The sequence below is a fragment of the Rhipicephalus microplus genome, chromosome 5 (assembly GCF_043290135.1).
Source record: "Rhipicephalus microplus isolate Deutch F79 chromosome 5, USDA_Rmic, whole genome shotgun sequence".
In the NCBI taxonomy this organism is placed as follows: Eukaryota; Metazoa; Arthropoda; class Arachnida; order Ixodida; family Ixodidae; genus Rhipicephalus; species Rhipicephalus microplus.
Window position 1 is genome coordinate 37,516,017 of NC_134704.1, and position 16,842 is coordinate 37,532,858.

The following is a 16,842-nucleotide window of genomic DNA, read 5'->3' on the forward strand; positions in this document are numbered from 1 at the left end:
AGATTTAAGCAACAACTTGTTCAAACCGATTCAATGTCCCACTTAAGCGCCACTTTAATGAATATTTGTTCATGTGACAATAGAGTCACCATATGGTGCAACGGGGGCAGTGATGGGCATTCGGAAGCTGCACTTCAAGATGCTATTGAGGTCACAGAAAGCTACCTCAGACCTATTGGACTCCGATACTCACCGCGTAAATCAAAACTGCTACTGTACAGCCCCAAGTGCAGGGGCCCCAAACCGAAAGGTTGGAGGCCTGTAGATGACATCGACACCACTCAAAGGACAAGTGAGGGTGGACACCCTCCGCGTTCTGGGTATGATGATTGAGTCAAACAGTTTAAATAACCAGACTGTACAGAAGCTTACAAGAAAAACAGACAATGCGCTCAGATTGATAGGAAGGGTTGATAACCGACAGCAAGGACTATGCAAGGACAACCTCATCAGGCTGGTGCATGCTTTCGTGATGTGTCACATCACTTACGTAGCGGCAATGCACAACTGGCAGAGGTCGGTTCGGGACAAGTTGAACATGCTGATAAGAAAAGTGGTAAAGAGAGCCGTCGGGCTTCCCATGTATACAAGCTCAGAGAGGCTGCTTCATTTCGGCATACACAACATGCTGGAAGAGATAGCCGAGTCTCAAGAGAGGGCGCAGTTCACAAGACTTTCTAACACCAGTTCCGGGAGAAACATCCTGAAAGAGATTGGAGTTCCCCTAACAAAAATCGATACCAGCTACTGCAGCGTTCCTCGAGAACAGAGAGAGCGTATTACCGTGGCGCCCATACCTCGGATTGTCCACCTTGAATACGATGTAGGCAAACGACGGGCTAGGGATAAAGCCCTCTTGGAGAGTGCCCATGCACATGCCCGGAGTTGCTGCTTTGTTGATGCTGCACAGTGCGCAAGCGGAAAAGAATTTGTTGCAGTCACTGTTGATCAAGATGGCATTGTTACGAACTCCTCGTCAGTCCAGACCACAACGGCTGAGGTTGGCGAACAGATCACAATAACCTTGGCCCTGCTAGACAACGAGAGAACAACAATATACAGTGACTCGAGATCAGCAGTCCAGGCATTCGGAAGGGGCACCATCTTGGAATCAGCCTTTCGCATCCTGCGAAATAAGGAGGTACAACAACACACAATCCCCTGGTTCCCAGCTCACGTGGGACAGATTGAGGGCACTCCATCCAGCCTCAACGAGAAGGCCCACAGAACTGCGCGAGGAGTGGTCGACCGCGTAGCTACTGAATGGCGTGAAGATGAGGTTCTGGACAACAAAGACCCTCCAACGACGTACAATGAACTTTGCCCCGCCGCGGTGGTCTAGTGGCTAAGGTACTCGGCTTCTGACCCGCAGGTCGCGGGTTCGATTCCCGGCTGCGGCGGCTGCATTTCCGATGGAGGCGGAAATGTTGTAGGCCCGTGTTCTCAGATTTGGGCGCACGTTAAAGAACCACAGGTGGTCGAAATTTCCGGAGCCCTCCTCTACGGCGTCTCTCATAATCAAATAGTGGTTTTGGGACGTTAAACCCCACAAATCAATCAATACAATGAACTTTGCAAGAACTTTTATTTGATGAGGCGAAAGTATCCGCCACCGCACAGTAAACTGAACAGGCCTCAGGCATTGATGCTCAGACTCCTGCAGGTCGGGGCATATCCCATGTCTTGCACTCTTGTACAAAATTCACCCTGAAATTCAGACACCAAAAATTTGCGCGCTTTGCTCAGACTTTGCCGGCTAAGATCATATTCTCTGCCGGTGCCCTGCGTTACGAGTTGAAAATGTTACATCGTCGAAGTGAGACGCTACGGTAAGCAGTACAAATTTAGGACGCAGCTATGGACAGTCCAACGACCCACGACGTGGCGGACAGGTTAAGCTATCTGTTCACGACCAGATGAACCTAAATAAAGTTTTTCCACACATAACGTACAATAGTATAATAATGCTATATTGTGGGAAAATTTTTAAATTGCACAGGGAGATTGAACTACAAAATGGTAATTATTTATCGGACTTTAAAGTTTTAGTATGAAATTTACAGAGCTGTGTGAAGGGTAAATTTGTTGTGGGTGCAATTATGAAATAATTTTTAGTGTGCTCTTCCTAAATCAATCCATCATTTTGCACTAAGGTGGCTTTCACTAGCCCACAGTAAAGTCATTGAACACATTTCAAAAAGCAGCTCTACATTTATAGACAAATTATCGCAATGATCTTCCGAGTCAAATGTCCTCCTTTGCAAAAAGTAATTCATATCTAACGTGAATACATCATCAGTATTCAAGACCTCATAGAAGCCAACATTCAATACATATTGCATAGAATTATTACAGTGCCTATAGACGCCTTGATTAGCCATAATTTCCCCCATGAAGTACAATAGACATTACAGATTCAACAGCTTGAACACTTACGGGGTGTTCACCTAAGATGCGGCCAACCCTGTACCTACAACGTCGTATGAAAGGCTGCTTGGCTGGTTGCTCCCAATACCTTTACCATAGTCGTGTAAATAGGTATGACTCTAAACAGGAAAAAAACACAATGGTAGCTCAAGTTGTTTTATTGAAATATCACTGTTTCACTTCCTATGAAAGCTGCAAAGCTCACCGATTAAATCGTGGCACCACGCGGTAATGAGCGACAGCTCGAAGCGCACCTACAACATGGAGTTAGGAAGCATTCAACAAAATTTATTGAAAAATATTAGCCAAGGATGATTAGTTCAACGTGGCGTAGAACGGCGTGAGTTAATTGTGAACGTGGTTTAATTAACTAGTGAGCACACAGCGGACATCACTTAATACATGAAAAGGCCTAAAATTGTCAACAGAGTTGTTGTTAGCACTTTTTGATTAAAAATTGATACACAGGAAAAAAAAAAGTGGTGGCTAAGCACCTGCTTTTATGGGCGAGTCTATATCCAACGAACTACTGATATAACGACCACTTATCCCACGCCACCTTCGTGTTCATTATAAATTGGTTGGACCGTAGTACCTAAAATTACTCAGGTGTTTGTGTGGCCCATATGACAATGAACGTTATTTACAACTATTACATTACACTTTCCATGCACACACACACACACAGGCACAAAAAAAAACCAGCCGTGTACGTGTATACTTTAATAAAATCACCTTCGGGAAGACATCGGACCACTCTCTACCACAAGGCAGTGCAAAAGCTACAGTGGCTGCACACGCCTCAACCGTGGCCGTTGTCGATCCTCACTCATGCGATGTTGCAGAGCAGTGGCATACAAAGATGCCGCCATGAGCACCTTACTGGAGTTTTCTTTAATCTGGAATAACAACAGCCAAGCATAACATAAGGAGAGGACCAATCCAAGGAAAAGTGATTCACTATAAAAGAACTCTGACGCCCCCATTTCCCTGTTCCATTTTAATCCATGACCCACTGTTTTTTAAGTTTTTCAGTCTAAAAAGCTTTTTTTTTTTTTTTTGAGTTGAGATCAGATATACTGCTTCTGAAAAGCATGTTTTGATTGAAGAAAAAAATTAAGGTATATATTACTCCAAATTAGCATAACAAGGTCTACAGTCCCACGGGCTACTACTCTCTTTCACGTTTCGCAAAATAATGTCGCAGTTGAAATCCTAGTGATTATAACATGTCAAATCATCAAAGTGAACTCCAATATTTAAATGACTAGCGTCAGAAGATCTGTTTAGTGACAGAAGGCTCCTTTTCCATGATGACGCACGAGCAAAGCACTGCACAACATTTTGTAAATACGAGCCATAAAAAAGGTGCAACGGTAGTTAATAAAAGAAAGTGCCAAGCAAGTGCAGCCATCTCTGATGCGAGACACAAACTAGCTTGAAAACGAGCGAGTGTTATACAAGGCACTCACGGGGAAATATATATGGAGCTGACACTGCACCGTGTTCTCTGTTGGGCCCCAGAAATACGCGTCTTTTTTTTCATTAAATGCTATGATTGCGAGCGGATGAGTTGCACTCATCCAAAATGATTAAGGTGCTAAAAGAATACTGACAGAAAATTTTCAAGGCGAGAAAACTGATGGAATAGACTTGTGTGAACACACATGCATCATCTACGAAATAGAAATGAATATTATAGCATAGAACATGCTTAAAATTAATTTTAAAGAATGTGTCTACCTCCGAATGTAAAACGTGCCTTTCATTTTTAAGAAAACGACCATGAGTTAGTGTTGGCTGCCACGATCTTTGTGAGCACCCTCTCCCAGCAGACCTTTTCAATGAAAATATGGGGCACCCGCATGAGTGTACAAAAGCTGATGTTCTTGCCTTGGCGGTGCATTTTCAGGGGTCACACATATTTGAACCATCTTAGATGGGATTAGAGCAGCATCCATATAGCAACGAAGCAAGCCTTCGTCGAAGAGTTGTCAACGCAGTGCTCATGCGCACACTGTTCTGAGTACTCACATAACCAGCGTTGTCTGCATAAAAACCACTCCGAGTCCCACCTTTCTCTGCACTCTATGAAAGCACAACTGAGACTGGTGCTACATAATAGCTCAAGCAAACGAGTGTTCCAGCCAGGATAAGTGAAACGTGAGCAACACTTATTGCAGCAGAAAAAGTAAGATGCAAAACTTTTGTCAGTGCTCCTTTTAAAGCTGACTTACTATTGTTGTTTAGACAACTTGGCACATTAACAGTCTAGTCACACTACAGTAACCTTTTACAGAGCTTTAATCCACACAAGAAACAGCTCCTGCCACTATTTGTAGAACAAAGCTTTATAATAGCGTTGTTACACAAGTAGATTTAGTACTGCTTATGTGCACTTGTCAGTACTACCTTATACATAGCAGACTAACATCACCCCCCCATCCACTGCTTAGTTGCTTCCTTTTCTTTTGAAAAATGTATTTTTCATGTCGAGCTTAATTTTTAATTTTTAATTTAATAAAAAGCTAATGATTGAGCCCATGCTTTCTTGTACCCATTTTTCGCCTTATCCTTTGTATCATATGGCGAACTTGTATACTGCACCTCGGCAGTTTATGTACACACATTCCTTTAAATGTATTATAACTAACAGTACAAATAAACCCTTACCACACTGAAGCAAGAAGTTAAAGGGCAGTTGCAAATTTCTGGAATGATATATAGATATCGCACTTAGTTGCAAGTGCTCGGACGAATATGACCGTACCTCAACAGCCACAAAATCACCGGGATTGATTTGCTTCTCCTCCACAGAAGACGATGGCTGTTCTGTGACATGCTCGGTAGGGAGTATAAATTCTTCACCATCGTCATTTCCCTCAGCCACGTCTTCTTGTTCTTGTTGGTTGGTCTGGAGAATAGGAACATTCCAAGAACACAACTGATGAGGTCATGCTCCAGAATAACTTTCTCTGATGTCTCCTCCACAAGGTTGCCCTTGATGCTCACTATTTTCAGAGAAAAAATATTCCTGGGAATGTGAATCTAAAATAATGTTTACTCTCCCGGGCACATAGCTTTTTGCTGGCTCAGTATGACTAAGAACCGCACAGCAAAGCTTCGTAGTTACTAAGTCCAGAGAAGACAGACACACAGAGAAAGATGGAGGCTTAAAGGAGCACTGACATCAAATTTCAAGATTAAGATGTGCTCGTCATTCGATCGCTTGGTATGCATAAATCTTCTTGGCCAAATTTGAACGGCATCCGTCGCGTGGAAGTTATTTTAATTTGATGTAAAACAGCGTAGAAAAGCTAAGGAGAAAAAAAGAAAAATAGACTGCCCTGCGACATCGACACTAGTTCTACGTGTTCGGTGGGATACATTCCACAAATACCATCCTGAATGACAATGCCCTATTAGCGATGACGGGTACGATCCAAGTGTTCTTATCGTGGCGCCGACTGGCGCCGTAGTGCAGAAACGCACTCGCTCATCCCATCTGATCTTCGTCGCACCGCTTTGAATGATTTCATAAAATTATCAAGATAAAAACCACCTTAAAAATAATGGCAAAAAAAAACAGATCATGATTAGGCGTGTGCTTGTCGGTCAGCATATCGGGGAATCGTTGCGAGTTGCAGGTGAGTTGCAGTTGTCTAATTCGAAGCACATAAAAAGCGCAATGAGGGTGTCTTTTCATATCACGTATGTATTACACATCGACATGACCAGAAGCTATCAAAAGTGGAACATCATATAGTCAGATATCATCGCTAACAAGTAACACACAGGTATCGTTGAATTTTAGTTAATCTGTAGACTTTGCGTCCACGTAAAAGTAATACCGTGTTAACCGCAAGAGGCTGGATAGGAAGGGCCATCTGGAGGCGCGAAAAGGAACCCGGCAAGCAGGAAATGTATATTATTTCTCCGCTGATGCTCATTCGCGATAGATACATTGCATTGACCACTCTGTGTATACATGAATGCTTTGCATGCCAAACGCACCAATATAGCTAACTGAGACACACGAGCGAACATGGTTGAAGCGCGCATCCTCGGGCACCTCTGTAGCGCTGCTTGGAACAGCCTTCCTTTCGGAATCACTGTTCTGCAAAAGGTCGATCGAAGCAAAAATAATTCGCGACATCGGGAATCAGGGTGATTCCAAGCTCCAGACTATCGTATGGAACCCGAGTCGACACTTTGTAGGGCGATGACAGCAGTGCAGGTGACAAGGCACGACTGAATGTGTCCGCCCAGCAGAGGAAATGTTTACAGAGCAGGTGAGCCTGACGTCACTCTTTTCTGTGGAGAATTGGTCAGCTGTGGCGTGATCTGGAGGTCACCGCGAGGTAGCGCCACTGGTGGTGCTCCCAGCGCTAAAAATGGCGGGATCGCAGGCCGTTTTGAATTGTGCTAGATACCAGTGATATAAATCAATAAAAATGATAGTTATTCATCCCTCAGTTGCATTTTAGGTCGCGAATCGCTGCTACGGGGTCTATAGCTACTCGCCGACACAAAAATCTTGGCATGATAAATTTGATGTCAGTGCTCCTGTAAAGAAACAAGGGGTCATTGAAGAAGGAAGGAAGGTCACTGGGCCTAACACTTTTACAAGGGGATGTGTTCATCAGGGCATGAACAGCTTTTCTTTAGCAGCTTTTCTTTATTACACTAAATCCATTTCTAAAAAGATACAGTTCAATGATTTTAACACCTGTAACATCATTCTCTTTCCATTTTTAGATTGTGGAATAATTGAAGATGTTTTGTCTTTTAGAAATAAGCATGCCCTCTCATACGATTGTCAACATGTTCTTCTAGATCACTGTGTTCTCATACTGTGGCCTCCGCAATTAGTTTGGGTAGAGCGCCGCCGGAACCAATTGCACAATACACGTTTACGACAATGAAATCCAAGTGCGAGAAACGTGGACTTGCTGGCTGGACTGCTTAAACAGCTTAGGCAGCATTGTATCTGATGTATAAAACGAAGTATAGAGCGACCAGTTAGCTGCCTCAGCCGCCGTTTTTCGCAAAAATATGCAGACACCAACTATGTAATGATATTGAACAGTCATACTGCATGCTGGGTTCTCATGCTATAATTCAAGCATAAATGGAAGCTTGCGGCTAATGAGATGTACAGCAGCCACAGACGATGTCAGCAGCTACAGCAACATGCTGGACTGCTCTAGACAAGTGTGAAAGTCTAGTTTCCCACAGTGAAGGTACAACAAAGTATTTGTGCAAAACTTTCAAGAAAAACTAAAGAGAAAAAGCTTTTTTCTCATTTTAGTGAATTACTTTGTTGCCATTCCAAAACTACCATGCTTGTCGCAAGAAAATGTTTGGCAAGCGAGAAAACGTGCAAAAAGAAAAGGTGGATGGTAATGCCACATTAAAATTTCCGCACCAAACGCCATGACATATTGAATTTTCGCAGTGTGTACTAAATCTTACATAGGGAAAGGCCAGAGACCTAGTTTTATATATACCAAGTTTTTTGAAACTTCAACCCAATGTCGCCAAAATTGCAACAATATGCTTTGGAATCTACGACTTCACGTGCAGAGGTTTCAGTCCAAAATTTAAAATGAAACTTACAGCGACTGACTCTCTTCTGCAGCTTGTGTGAAAAGTAAGAGTCAAGATCAAAACATTGAATCCAGATCCGCCCAAGTCGCGACCAGTGAATGTGTGACAATGGTGCAATAGACACACAGATTCATACATGATCTGCTTATCTGCTTACGTGCTTTAAAGGCTCTGAATAAGAAAATCACCTACCATAATGCTTTGTTGACATTACTTCATTGTATATAGACAATTCATTTATCAATTTCACTACAAGCCAAGTTTTTCTCCTTTGTTCAAAATTTCAAAACGGAGGGGAAAGTTCTGGTGTGTGCACATGAATGACAAAAGATACATAACCCTGCTGGAGCCCTTGGCAGCAAATTGAGTGCTTTTTCCTAATTAGCTACCACTAATTGTACACAGCATGTCCCTTCAGACATGTCAGTTTAATGGATTTGATTCGATCTATTTGTTTACCCCAACACATGTGATGGGGGGCAAAGAGTAAGGTCATTTCATGCCACTATCACAGCGGTGCGAAATCAGCCACAAATTATCTGAAGACCAATTCTGTACAACCCTAATGCATGTTCATCAGCAGGATCCGAATATTAATAGCCCACAACCACTGAGATGCAATGCATTGTGAAAGTTTACCGCTGCCATTCGCATATGTTAAACAGTGACGAGCCCTTGCTGCAACTGCTACAGTTATCACTGACCCAGTAAGGGAAAAGAATGAGAGAGAAAAAAAAATACCCACCACCGTTTTCCACGTTTCATCTGGCCCACTTTCCTCAACAGCTTCAAGTTTCGGCTCGCAGATGGGTATTGTAACCAGTTCATTGGAAGAAGCGTTGTTCAAGAAACCCATGCAAATGCGCGGTTCAATTTTCACAGCTGCACACTTCACTTCTTCATTCCTTTCGTCGATGCACGGTTCAACTTTTACAGGTGTGCTATCTGTTTCTTCGTCACTTTCGTCAGTGTCCCTTGTCGTACCATGGACGTCACCATCAATCTGCTCTTCGTCATCGCTGACGACTTCCACCTTTATCTCACACACGGGCACAAGCTCCACAGTCCTTTGCAGGCAACATGTTGGTGAACAACACGTATCAGGATCCGCAGAAGCTTGAGGCTCAGGCTCATCGCGAGTAACATTCCTTCCTGATGCTTTGTTCCTTGTAGCAATCGCTGCCTGCATTTTAATGCAAAAAATGTGACAAAGACCGGGAGCCAAACACACGAAATTTAATTATGAATTGGACTTAGCTGCCACTAATTGCATGCAGCATGTCCCTTCAGACTTGTCAGTTTAATAGATTTGATTCGATCTATTTGTTTACCCCAACACTTGTGATGGGGGGCAAAGAGTAAGGTCATTTCATGCCATGAGCAGGTTTTCTTAGAGCGGGTACAGTAGAACCATTTTTTTTATGTGAGAGAAGACAAGAGGGGATGTGTACACTCATCCCATTCCACGTTTTTTATTTGTGAACAGTGACTGGTGGTGTACATGCCTACTGTACATGCATACTACGAGCATTGGTTAGTAATGTTCGATAGTGCTATTATAAAATGCTAGTATTGGCTGATGTCCGCTGCTGTGTGTCAGAGTCATCTTGCTCTTATAGAGTCAAGAGCTAAAGTTAGTCACACCTCACTTTTTAAACATCTTCAATAGCAGCTTGAAACAGATCTTGTGACAGCTACTACAATTTTATTTTATTTTTCCATGGCAGACTTTTTAAAGGAACCGACAAATAACTTTTTTCGACCTAGTTTTTTCCAGCGTGACAAGTTACCCTTGGCAGTGTTCACGGCTGCAGTAGTTACTCCCAAAAGCACGTAGTTATTTTATACGCAGTATTTTTCCATTTGAAAGGCTCTGAACACCGACTTGCCTTTTGTCCAGCAATGCTGAGGATTCATAGCGATGCCGGTGGCCCATCTAGTGACTTGTGCATGTTGCCACTGTTCTGTTTTCGCAGGAGTTTCTGTAACTATGCTTAATCACGTTTATTCTGAGCTTTACAACTATTTTTGAAAGTAAGCCACTACGAGACGATGTGGCTTTATACAGCTTCCCTGTATTTTTACCACGTTTCGTGCGCCTGCAGCCAAGGTTGATGCACCTGTGTCTTAGATGGCTTGTCTCGTCGTTGTTACTCTCCCAACAAACGAGCCAAGGCATGTCACCAAAAACGCCCCTGTGCGTCATTTCTGAGACAAACTGTAGGTAAAAAAACCACGTCACTGCAAAACCTTAGTGACCAGGAAACTGCGTGCTCGGTTTCAGAAACATGTAGATAAGTTGCTCAAGACACGCTGACGAGCACGGGATCATTACGTCATGCGAAGGCAGCACCACTTGCGCCATGCTGTAACAATATGTGTGGATATATGGAAGAATCACGTCTACTAACGCCAGACAGCCGACCAGCCATCTAGACGGGCTTGTTATCACACGAAAGTATCATTTAAGCTGTACATCGTTGAAAAGACGGAGGTCTTCTTAGTTGATTCCCGGAGGATAGCAAAGTGTGGGAACGCAGAGGCGGAGACCCATTTCTGAGGAAAGGGCAGTTGTTTGCTCCATTGGTGGAGCATCGAGTAGGAGTTCGTCCCACGAGGCTGTCTCAGATGAGACGGAAGGTATTTAATGAAGAGAACTGGAGAGAAGGGGGGGAGCTTGGTGCTCGAGAATGAGATCGGGAAGCGGGGACAGAGGTTGTGCTTAGTGTAGACTCTGATCCAGGGTTGATACTACGTTGAGGGGGACAGACGTCATGCTTAGCGCAGACTCTGATCCAAGGTTGATACTACATCGAGGAGTTGGTTTCGATGTGTGCAGTACACGAAGGGCTTGGCAAGTAACGCCGACGTTAATATTAATACAGGCCAGTGCTTACTGTGCTTTAGTTGCCACCCCGGTTGCTTTAGTGGCCACCCTGGCCTTTATTTGTAAATAAGTGTCAGTGTGTAAATAAACCGAAGTTTGCCAGGAAATGAGCAAGCAGTCCAGTCCTTCAACGTGTCGTCGTGATCATCTGAACCATCGGGATAACATCCACCATCCCAATCTTAACTCCTTCCTTTTGTTCTTGTTTGTTGTAGGTTTTTGAGATGAAGCTGGTATGCACCAACTAACCTTAAACAATGTTTTCTTAGAGCACCATCTCGCTGCTTGTGTGTACACTCAAACCTCTTTATAACAAAGTTGCATCTTACACAAAAATTAATTTGTTATATCCGAAAATTCATTATAAAGCTTTACTCCTAGCACTATATTTATTGCAAAGATATTTTTAACTTATCTCACTATAACAAATACTTCGTTATATACAGTTTCGTTATATCGAGGTTTGAGTGTATTACGAGGGAAAAGGTATGCCTGGAAAGCAATCGCACAAAAACTTTCCATCATTTACTCAGGGTAAATGTCGAGCACATCTCTTGTGTGTATAATGACTACCACAGGTCACCCTCGGTAGTCACTCTGAATAGGGCTGACTTGGGAGTCTCACCTGTGGAGACTGTTCTCTCTCCTCTTCACTGTCAGAATCAACATTTCTGCTCCTAGACGTTGGAAAAATATTGAATTGGGCATTGCGGTAAGGGTTGGGAGCCATACGACGGGGCGGGTTTTCTTGCAGGTATGCCCGTGTTTCGCAGACATCCCATTTACATGTCACCAGGGCATCTTGGAGAGCCTGAAATGCAACATAATTAAAGTTGGAGGAAACTAGTTGCTGTATTACAAACAATTTTTGGTTGAATCCATATTTTTTTGAAATTTGTGACTCTAGAGTCATAATCTCAAAATGTGACCTCTGAACCACATGAAGTATTTCATGTTCCTGTTAAGCATACTTAGGCCTTTCACGTCGCTTCTTGTCTGAAGAAAATATGACGTGCACATGAATACACTCTGTTCTGAAGCTCCAATCAACTAGCACATTGTTCATGCAGTTGTTTGTGATGAGTGCATATATAAGCCCATTTCTAGGCTCAGTAACCTGACACAAAACTGCTACGATCGTTCGTTCATTGTACAGGGTTTCGCACTACTTGACGAACAGTCATCGAAAGACGCTCCTAGCGCACCTACCTTTGAGCGTGAAGCTTTGGACAGTGCAGTGGTGAACGGATGCAGCTGTGTGTCAACTAAAGAATGCTTGTAAGCATTCAAGCAGTGGAGCGTGAGTGTGGGTCAATTTCATATTTCGTGCATTTTTGTTTTTTCTTCAAAAAAAAAAAAAAACAACCAGGCAGATTTCAACAAAAATGAGTGCTTGATACTGGGGTTATTTGAGGCCAGGTACAAAATAAAGTGAATATTTCACGGATTCAAGCAAGAATAAAAAGTTAGCTAATTGAAGTCATTAATTTGTAAGCACTTCACCCTGAAAAAAAAAAACTTGGACCAGCTCCCACTAAAGAGAACCATGTGTAGATGTGAGGCAGTTGGCACTAACGCTTACGCTGGCAGCAATGTTGACACTGGCGCTCATCAAGCGAAAGCCGAGTAAAGACGCCTTTGACTGAATTCTGAACGTGCAATAGTGCGTCTACATATACAGGGTGGCCAGTGTACGGTTGTGCAGCACGAGCAGTCGTTTTTTTTTACTAGCAGATGTTGCCAGCGTCGACCTTGTGAGGCGAGAGGAGAGGAGAGCGACAGTTTTGCGAGTGTCTTCCTGTTCCGGCACAAGACGCGAGCATGCAGCACGAGAAGCGAGATGCGAGCGTACAGAGAGGGGTGTGTATGGAGGGTATCTATGGTTTGTATTACACAGGCTATAGAAAGAGCTGCTTCGCATCTAAAGAAAAGAACACAGGTTGTATGTACACATGATTGCAACTAATATACAACAGGTAGGACTTTCTATCAGCACACATCTTTTTTTTTTTTTTAAATCTTGGTTTTAGTTAGCTGGGACACCCTGTATATAGTATGTTCTACAGTGGGGAATGAATCTAAACAGGCCCTAACAGTAATTATGGAGAATGGTAATTGTTCAATCGAGTGATTCCCAATTGTACCTTCAACAATGTTGGAAGGGAAAGTAGAAGAAACAAGTCTAACAACTATGCACCCTGATACATACCATAACGTCGGCTCCTTTGAACTCTTCAATGATCTGTTTGAGACTTTTCTCTTTTTCCGTCATGTACTTTGTGCCCTCTTCATCTGAGCTCTCATCCTCACTGCTCTCGTTCTTGACAGTCCTTTTTAAGGCACTTGGAGCAGGCTGTCCCAATACTCTCGACTTTCCACAGGATTCTGAAAGCTTTCTCTTCACTCCAGTGGATGTGGATGGACCCTGTTCCGAGTTGGCAGCTGAATCTCTAGGTTGATTGCCAAGAGTTTTATTTGCACTGCAGTCAGTGTACAAAAAAAAAAAAAAAACAAGAAAGAGAATGAAACAGTGGTTGCCACAAACCATGCATATATATATATATATATAAATATATATATATATATATATATATATATATATATAAATATATATATATATATATATATATATATAAATATATATATATATATATATATATATATATATATATATATATATATATATATATATATATATATATATATATATATATATATATATATATATAAACACGATAGCAAGTTGAGCTAATAGCAAGTTGTGCTACTTATCTGCTGAATTTAAGATCACAGGATCAAATCTCAAACAACGACAGCCACATTTTTCTATAGACGCGATAAGAGTTGAGGCCTCTGTACCTAGATTTATGAGCATGCTAAAGAACCTCAGGCGGTTGAAATTCCAGGAGCCCTCCACTATATGTTGCCTTTCGCAATCATGTCGTGGTTTTGGGACATTAATATACAACAATCATTATTAAAAAATGGCAGGAAGGGGAAGATAGATGCTTGAAATGAAAAAACGCCATAAACAGGGGTTGTGTGCTTGAGCCAATGTTTCAACAAGTAGACTTTTCTTCAAGGCTAGAACTTGCTAATCTTTGAGAAATAGTAGTGTTTGTATCAAGCTAGCCAATGAGGTTCAAATGGGCCCTTTGCGTCGTGTAGTAGCATGCAAAAACGCCCCAGACTGACTGCTAATGCAAGATAACAGGCAAATATGTTTCAAAAGCAAGCTATCATTGTTACCTAGGTGCAATCAATGTAGCAAGGTTAGCAACGGATGTGTAGAGCATCACTTGCCTTTTTACTACGCTTTGGCCTGGCCTCTTCAAAGATGATTCCGAAGTCCCAGGACTGACAGTATCATCTGCACATCAACACACAAAGCACCTTTTAGAGGAAAGCACAGCATTCGATATTTATCGAGAAGTGAAAGTAAGTCGACAAACTAACTTTCGTTTCGGCCCGGCACTGAAGGACGACTGTGGGTTTGACTCTGGCTGCTGCTGCTCTGCGATGGAAGCTTTTCGGAGACAAAGTTTTGCTGCAAACATCTCTTTCGTGGCCTAAACTGCCTGAGCGTGCTCAACAGGCTCGATGATGCGGTACCGCTATTGACGAGTGAATTGGACATGGTGATTATGTAACCGGGATATTGGCATTCACGTCACTGGAAAATGATTGTCAGCTGTCAACTCGGACGAAAACGACCTGAGCTTGAAGCCATCAGTGGGGCTCTTCAATTTGTGCGATTCGTAAGAGCACAACAACACACTAACAAGCACGAGACAACAGAAACTTGCTCAATCGCTGCACATCGCGAAACCGTAAACATTGACTGTAAAAACTTCTAACACAACGTCATCTCACACGCCACTTAACACACGTCCAAGAACGATCGGTGGGACAGATCGCTGGCATTCAGGCACTTGTCGAAACAATAAGTTGACAAGCGCCGACCCGCGATAACCGCGGCTCAGCGCTCAGCATTCTTCGATAGACTCCGAGGCTCGGGCTCGAGTTCGACAAGTGCAGCAAGTGTTGTAGCTTGGCTACAGTTGGCTGGCTTCGCCGCGTGACTGGTTTGGCTTGGCTTTCAAGCGGCTTTAAATCCCAATAGACGTAGAAATTACGATAGTTATAGCGCGAGAACAAAACGACGACACAGTGTCTTTCGTGTCCTTCTTGTCTCTGTGTCGTCGTTTTGTTCTCGCGCAATAACTATCGTCATGCCATACCAACTAGCCCAAGCTGCCACACTTCCAAGTAGAAATTACACGAAGGGCACTATACACGGTTGAATTACAGTTGAATGTAGCACCATAGCGTCGCGATCTCATTAGCATATGCTTGACATTCATGCAGTGGGAGCACATGGACTGCGGTTTGGGTGCCTTATTGCCAGTTGTAACTGCAGTCTGTTGACAGCATGTGGGCGTTTTCGTAGATAGTAATGTCCTAATTTTACCAACTGTTCAACTCGCACATAAATATGTGATCCCCGAGGTCAAGAAATCGGAGCCAGAGCCTTTAGCAAGCGCTGGCCAAAGCAAACGTGACTTTCCCTCCACCACTTGGACCTCCATATCCACTACTTGAACTGAATTGGAAAAAAATAAAAAAATTAAGGAGTGTGTTTTCGCGCCAAGTGAAACCTCGGTACAGATTGTGGTTATAAGATGGAGAAGAAGAGAAAAGTGAGCCCCGTAACTGTCTGCATCAGCGTGCGACACCTCAACAGTAGCTCACAAGGGATGGGGGTGAGGAGGGATTAAAATGATAGAATTATAAAGGTATAGAGTGAGAGAGAGATGCACTGGGACAGCGAGCGAGGACATATCGAGGGGATAGGATAGATAGGAAAGATGGAAACACGGACACAGGAGTCCGAGGACGGGGCACCACTTGCGAGAGCTCTTGTTGGCGTAGGGAGATGGCGCAGGGGAAGTCCAGTAGGCCAGAGCTACGCTGTCGTAGGAGATCGGCGTCAGGAGATGACGTAGGGCCAGCCCAGTCGGCCAGAGCTACGCTGACGTCGGAGATCGCGAGGGCACAACCGGTCGGCACGGAATCCAGCGAGCGTACAGTGTACTCAGTATGTAGGTGTTCTGTGGTGTACAGTGTACTCAATATGTAGGTGTTCTGTGGTGTACTAGCGCTGAGCCGTGTTCTTGCAAGGGCTGTAGAAAATAGTGCCTTTTTCCTTTCTTTCAACCACACATTTATTCAATTCTAGTACACTGGAGGCGTGAAGCATATGCAGCATGTGCCGGTTGCGTTTATCAAAAGTTGTTCGCTGAATTGGAAAAACGTGCTCGCCAGCTGACCCGAAGGTCTCGAGTTCGATTCCGGCTGCCGCGATCACAATTCGATTGACGCGAAATGCCAAAAGGATCGGTGCACGTTAGAGACACCCTGAATGGTTGAAACCTCCGGAGCGTCTCTCATTACATCGTGGTTTTTAGACGTAAAACCCCAGATGTGAGAATCTAAAGATAAAAAAAAGTGATGCGCTGCACAGGCGTTCTTGCTACTCGCTCTCGCAATGTCTATGTTTGTTTTTTTTTTTTTTTGATGGTATCCAACTAATTTTGAGAATGAATTTTATGTATATATACTCCGAAAAACGCGTCATCCAGTGACCACTCACATGCTCGACGACATATTAAGTACGTCACCTACGAGCCATTGCGTCTTGTCGCTGCGGAAAACATGTTGTTACCCTAAATACATTGTCTGCATTTGAAGAGTCACTGCTGAAATGATTGTTATCTACGTTTGTACCTTGCTTTTTGTTGATTCTCTTGTCTCGAAGAATCACTGCAGCTATCAGTTACATAAGTTTGTATTACATTTGTTTTTGATTGATTGTTTGCCTGTTTCCACTGATATTTATGTTTATGTTTTGTACCACC

The 16,842-nt window shown here is 43.2% G+C and overlaps 1 protein-coding gene across 2 annotated transcripts; it reads right to left on the reverse strand.

Annotated features, from left to right (window-relative positions):
* Window positions 1-1,566: 1,566 nt before the first annotated feature.
* LOC119174698 (uncharacterized) lies at window positions 1,567-14,996 on the reverse strand. Of its 2 annotated transcripts, XM_075895227.1 has the most exons (8): window positions 14,381-14,996; window positions 14,228-14,294; window positions 13,134-13,404; window positions 11,550-11,735; window positions 8,783-9,220; window positions 5,198-5,341; window positions 3,163-3,326; window positions 1,567-1,707 (listed from the first exon to the last, which is right to left on the reverse strand). In XM_075895227.1, exons 1-7 carry the CDS (start codon window positions 14,559-14,561, stop codon window positions 3,210-3,212), a joined length of 1,404 nt encoding a protein of 467 aa, XP_075751342.1. In that variant the 5' UTR covers window positions 14,562-14,996; the 3' UTR covers window positions 1,567-1,707; window positions 3,163-3,209. The 2 variants fall into 2 exon arrangements, with proteins under 2 accessions (XP_075751342.1, XP_037281628.2); XM_037425731.2 differs by lacking the exon at window positions 1,567-1,707 and having other exon boundaries at window positions 3,136-3,326.
* Between the last annotated feature and the right edge of the window lie 1,846 nt (window positions 14,997-16,842).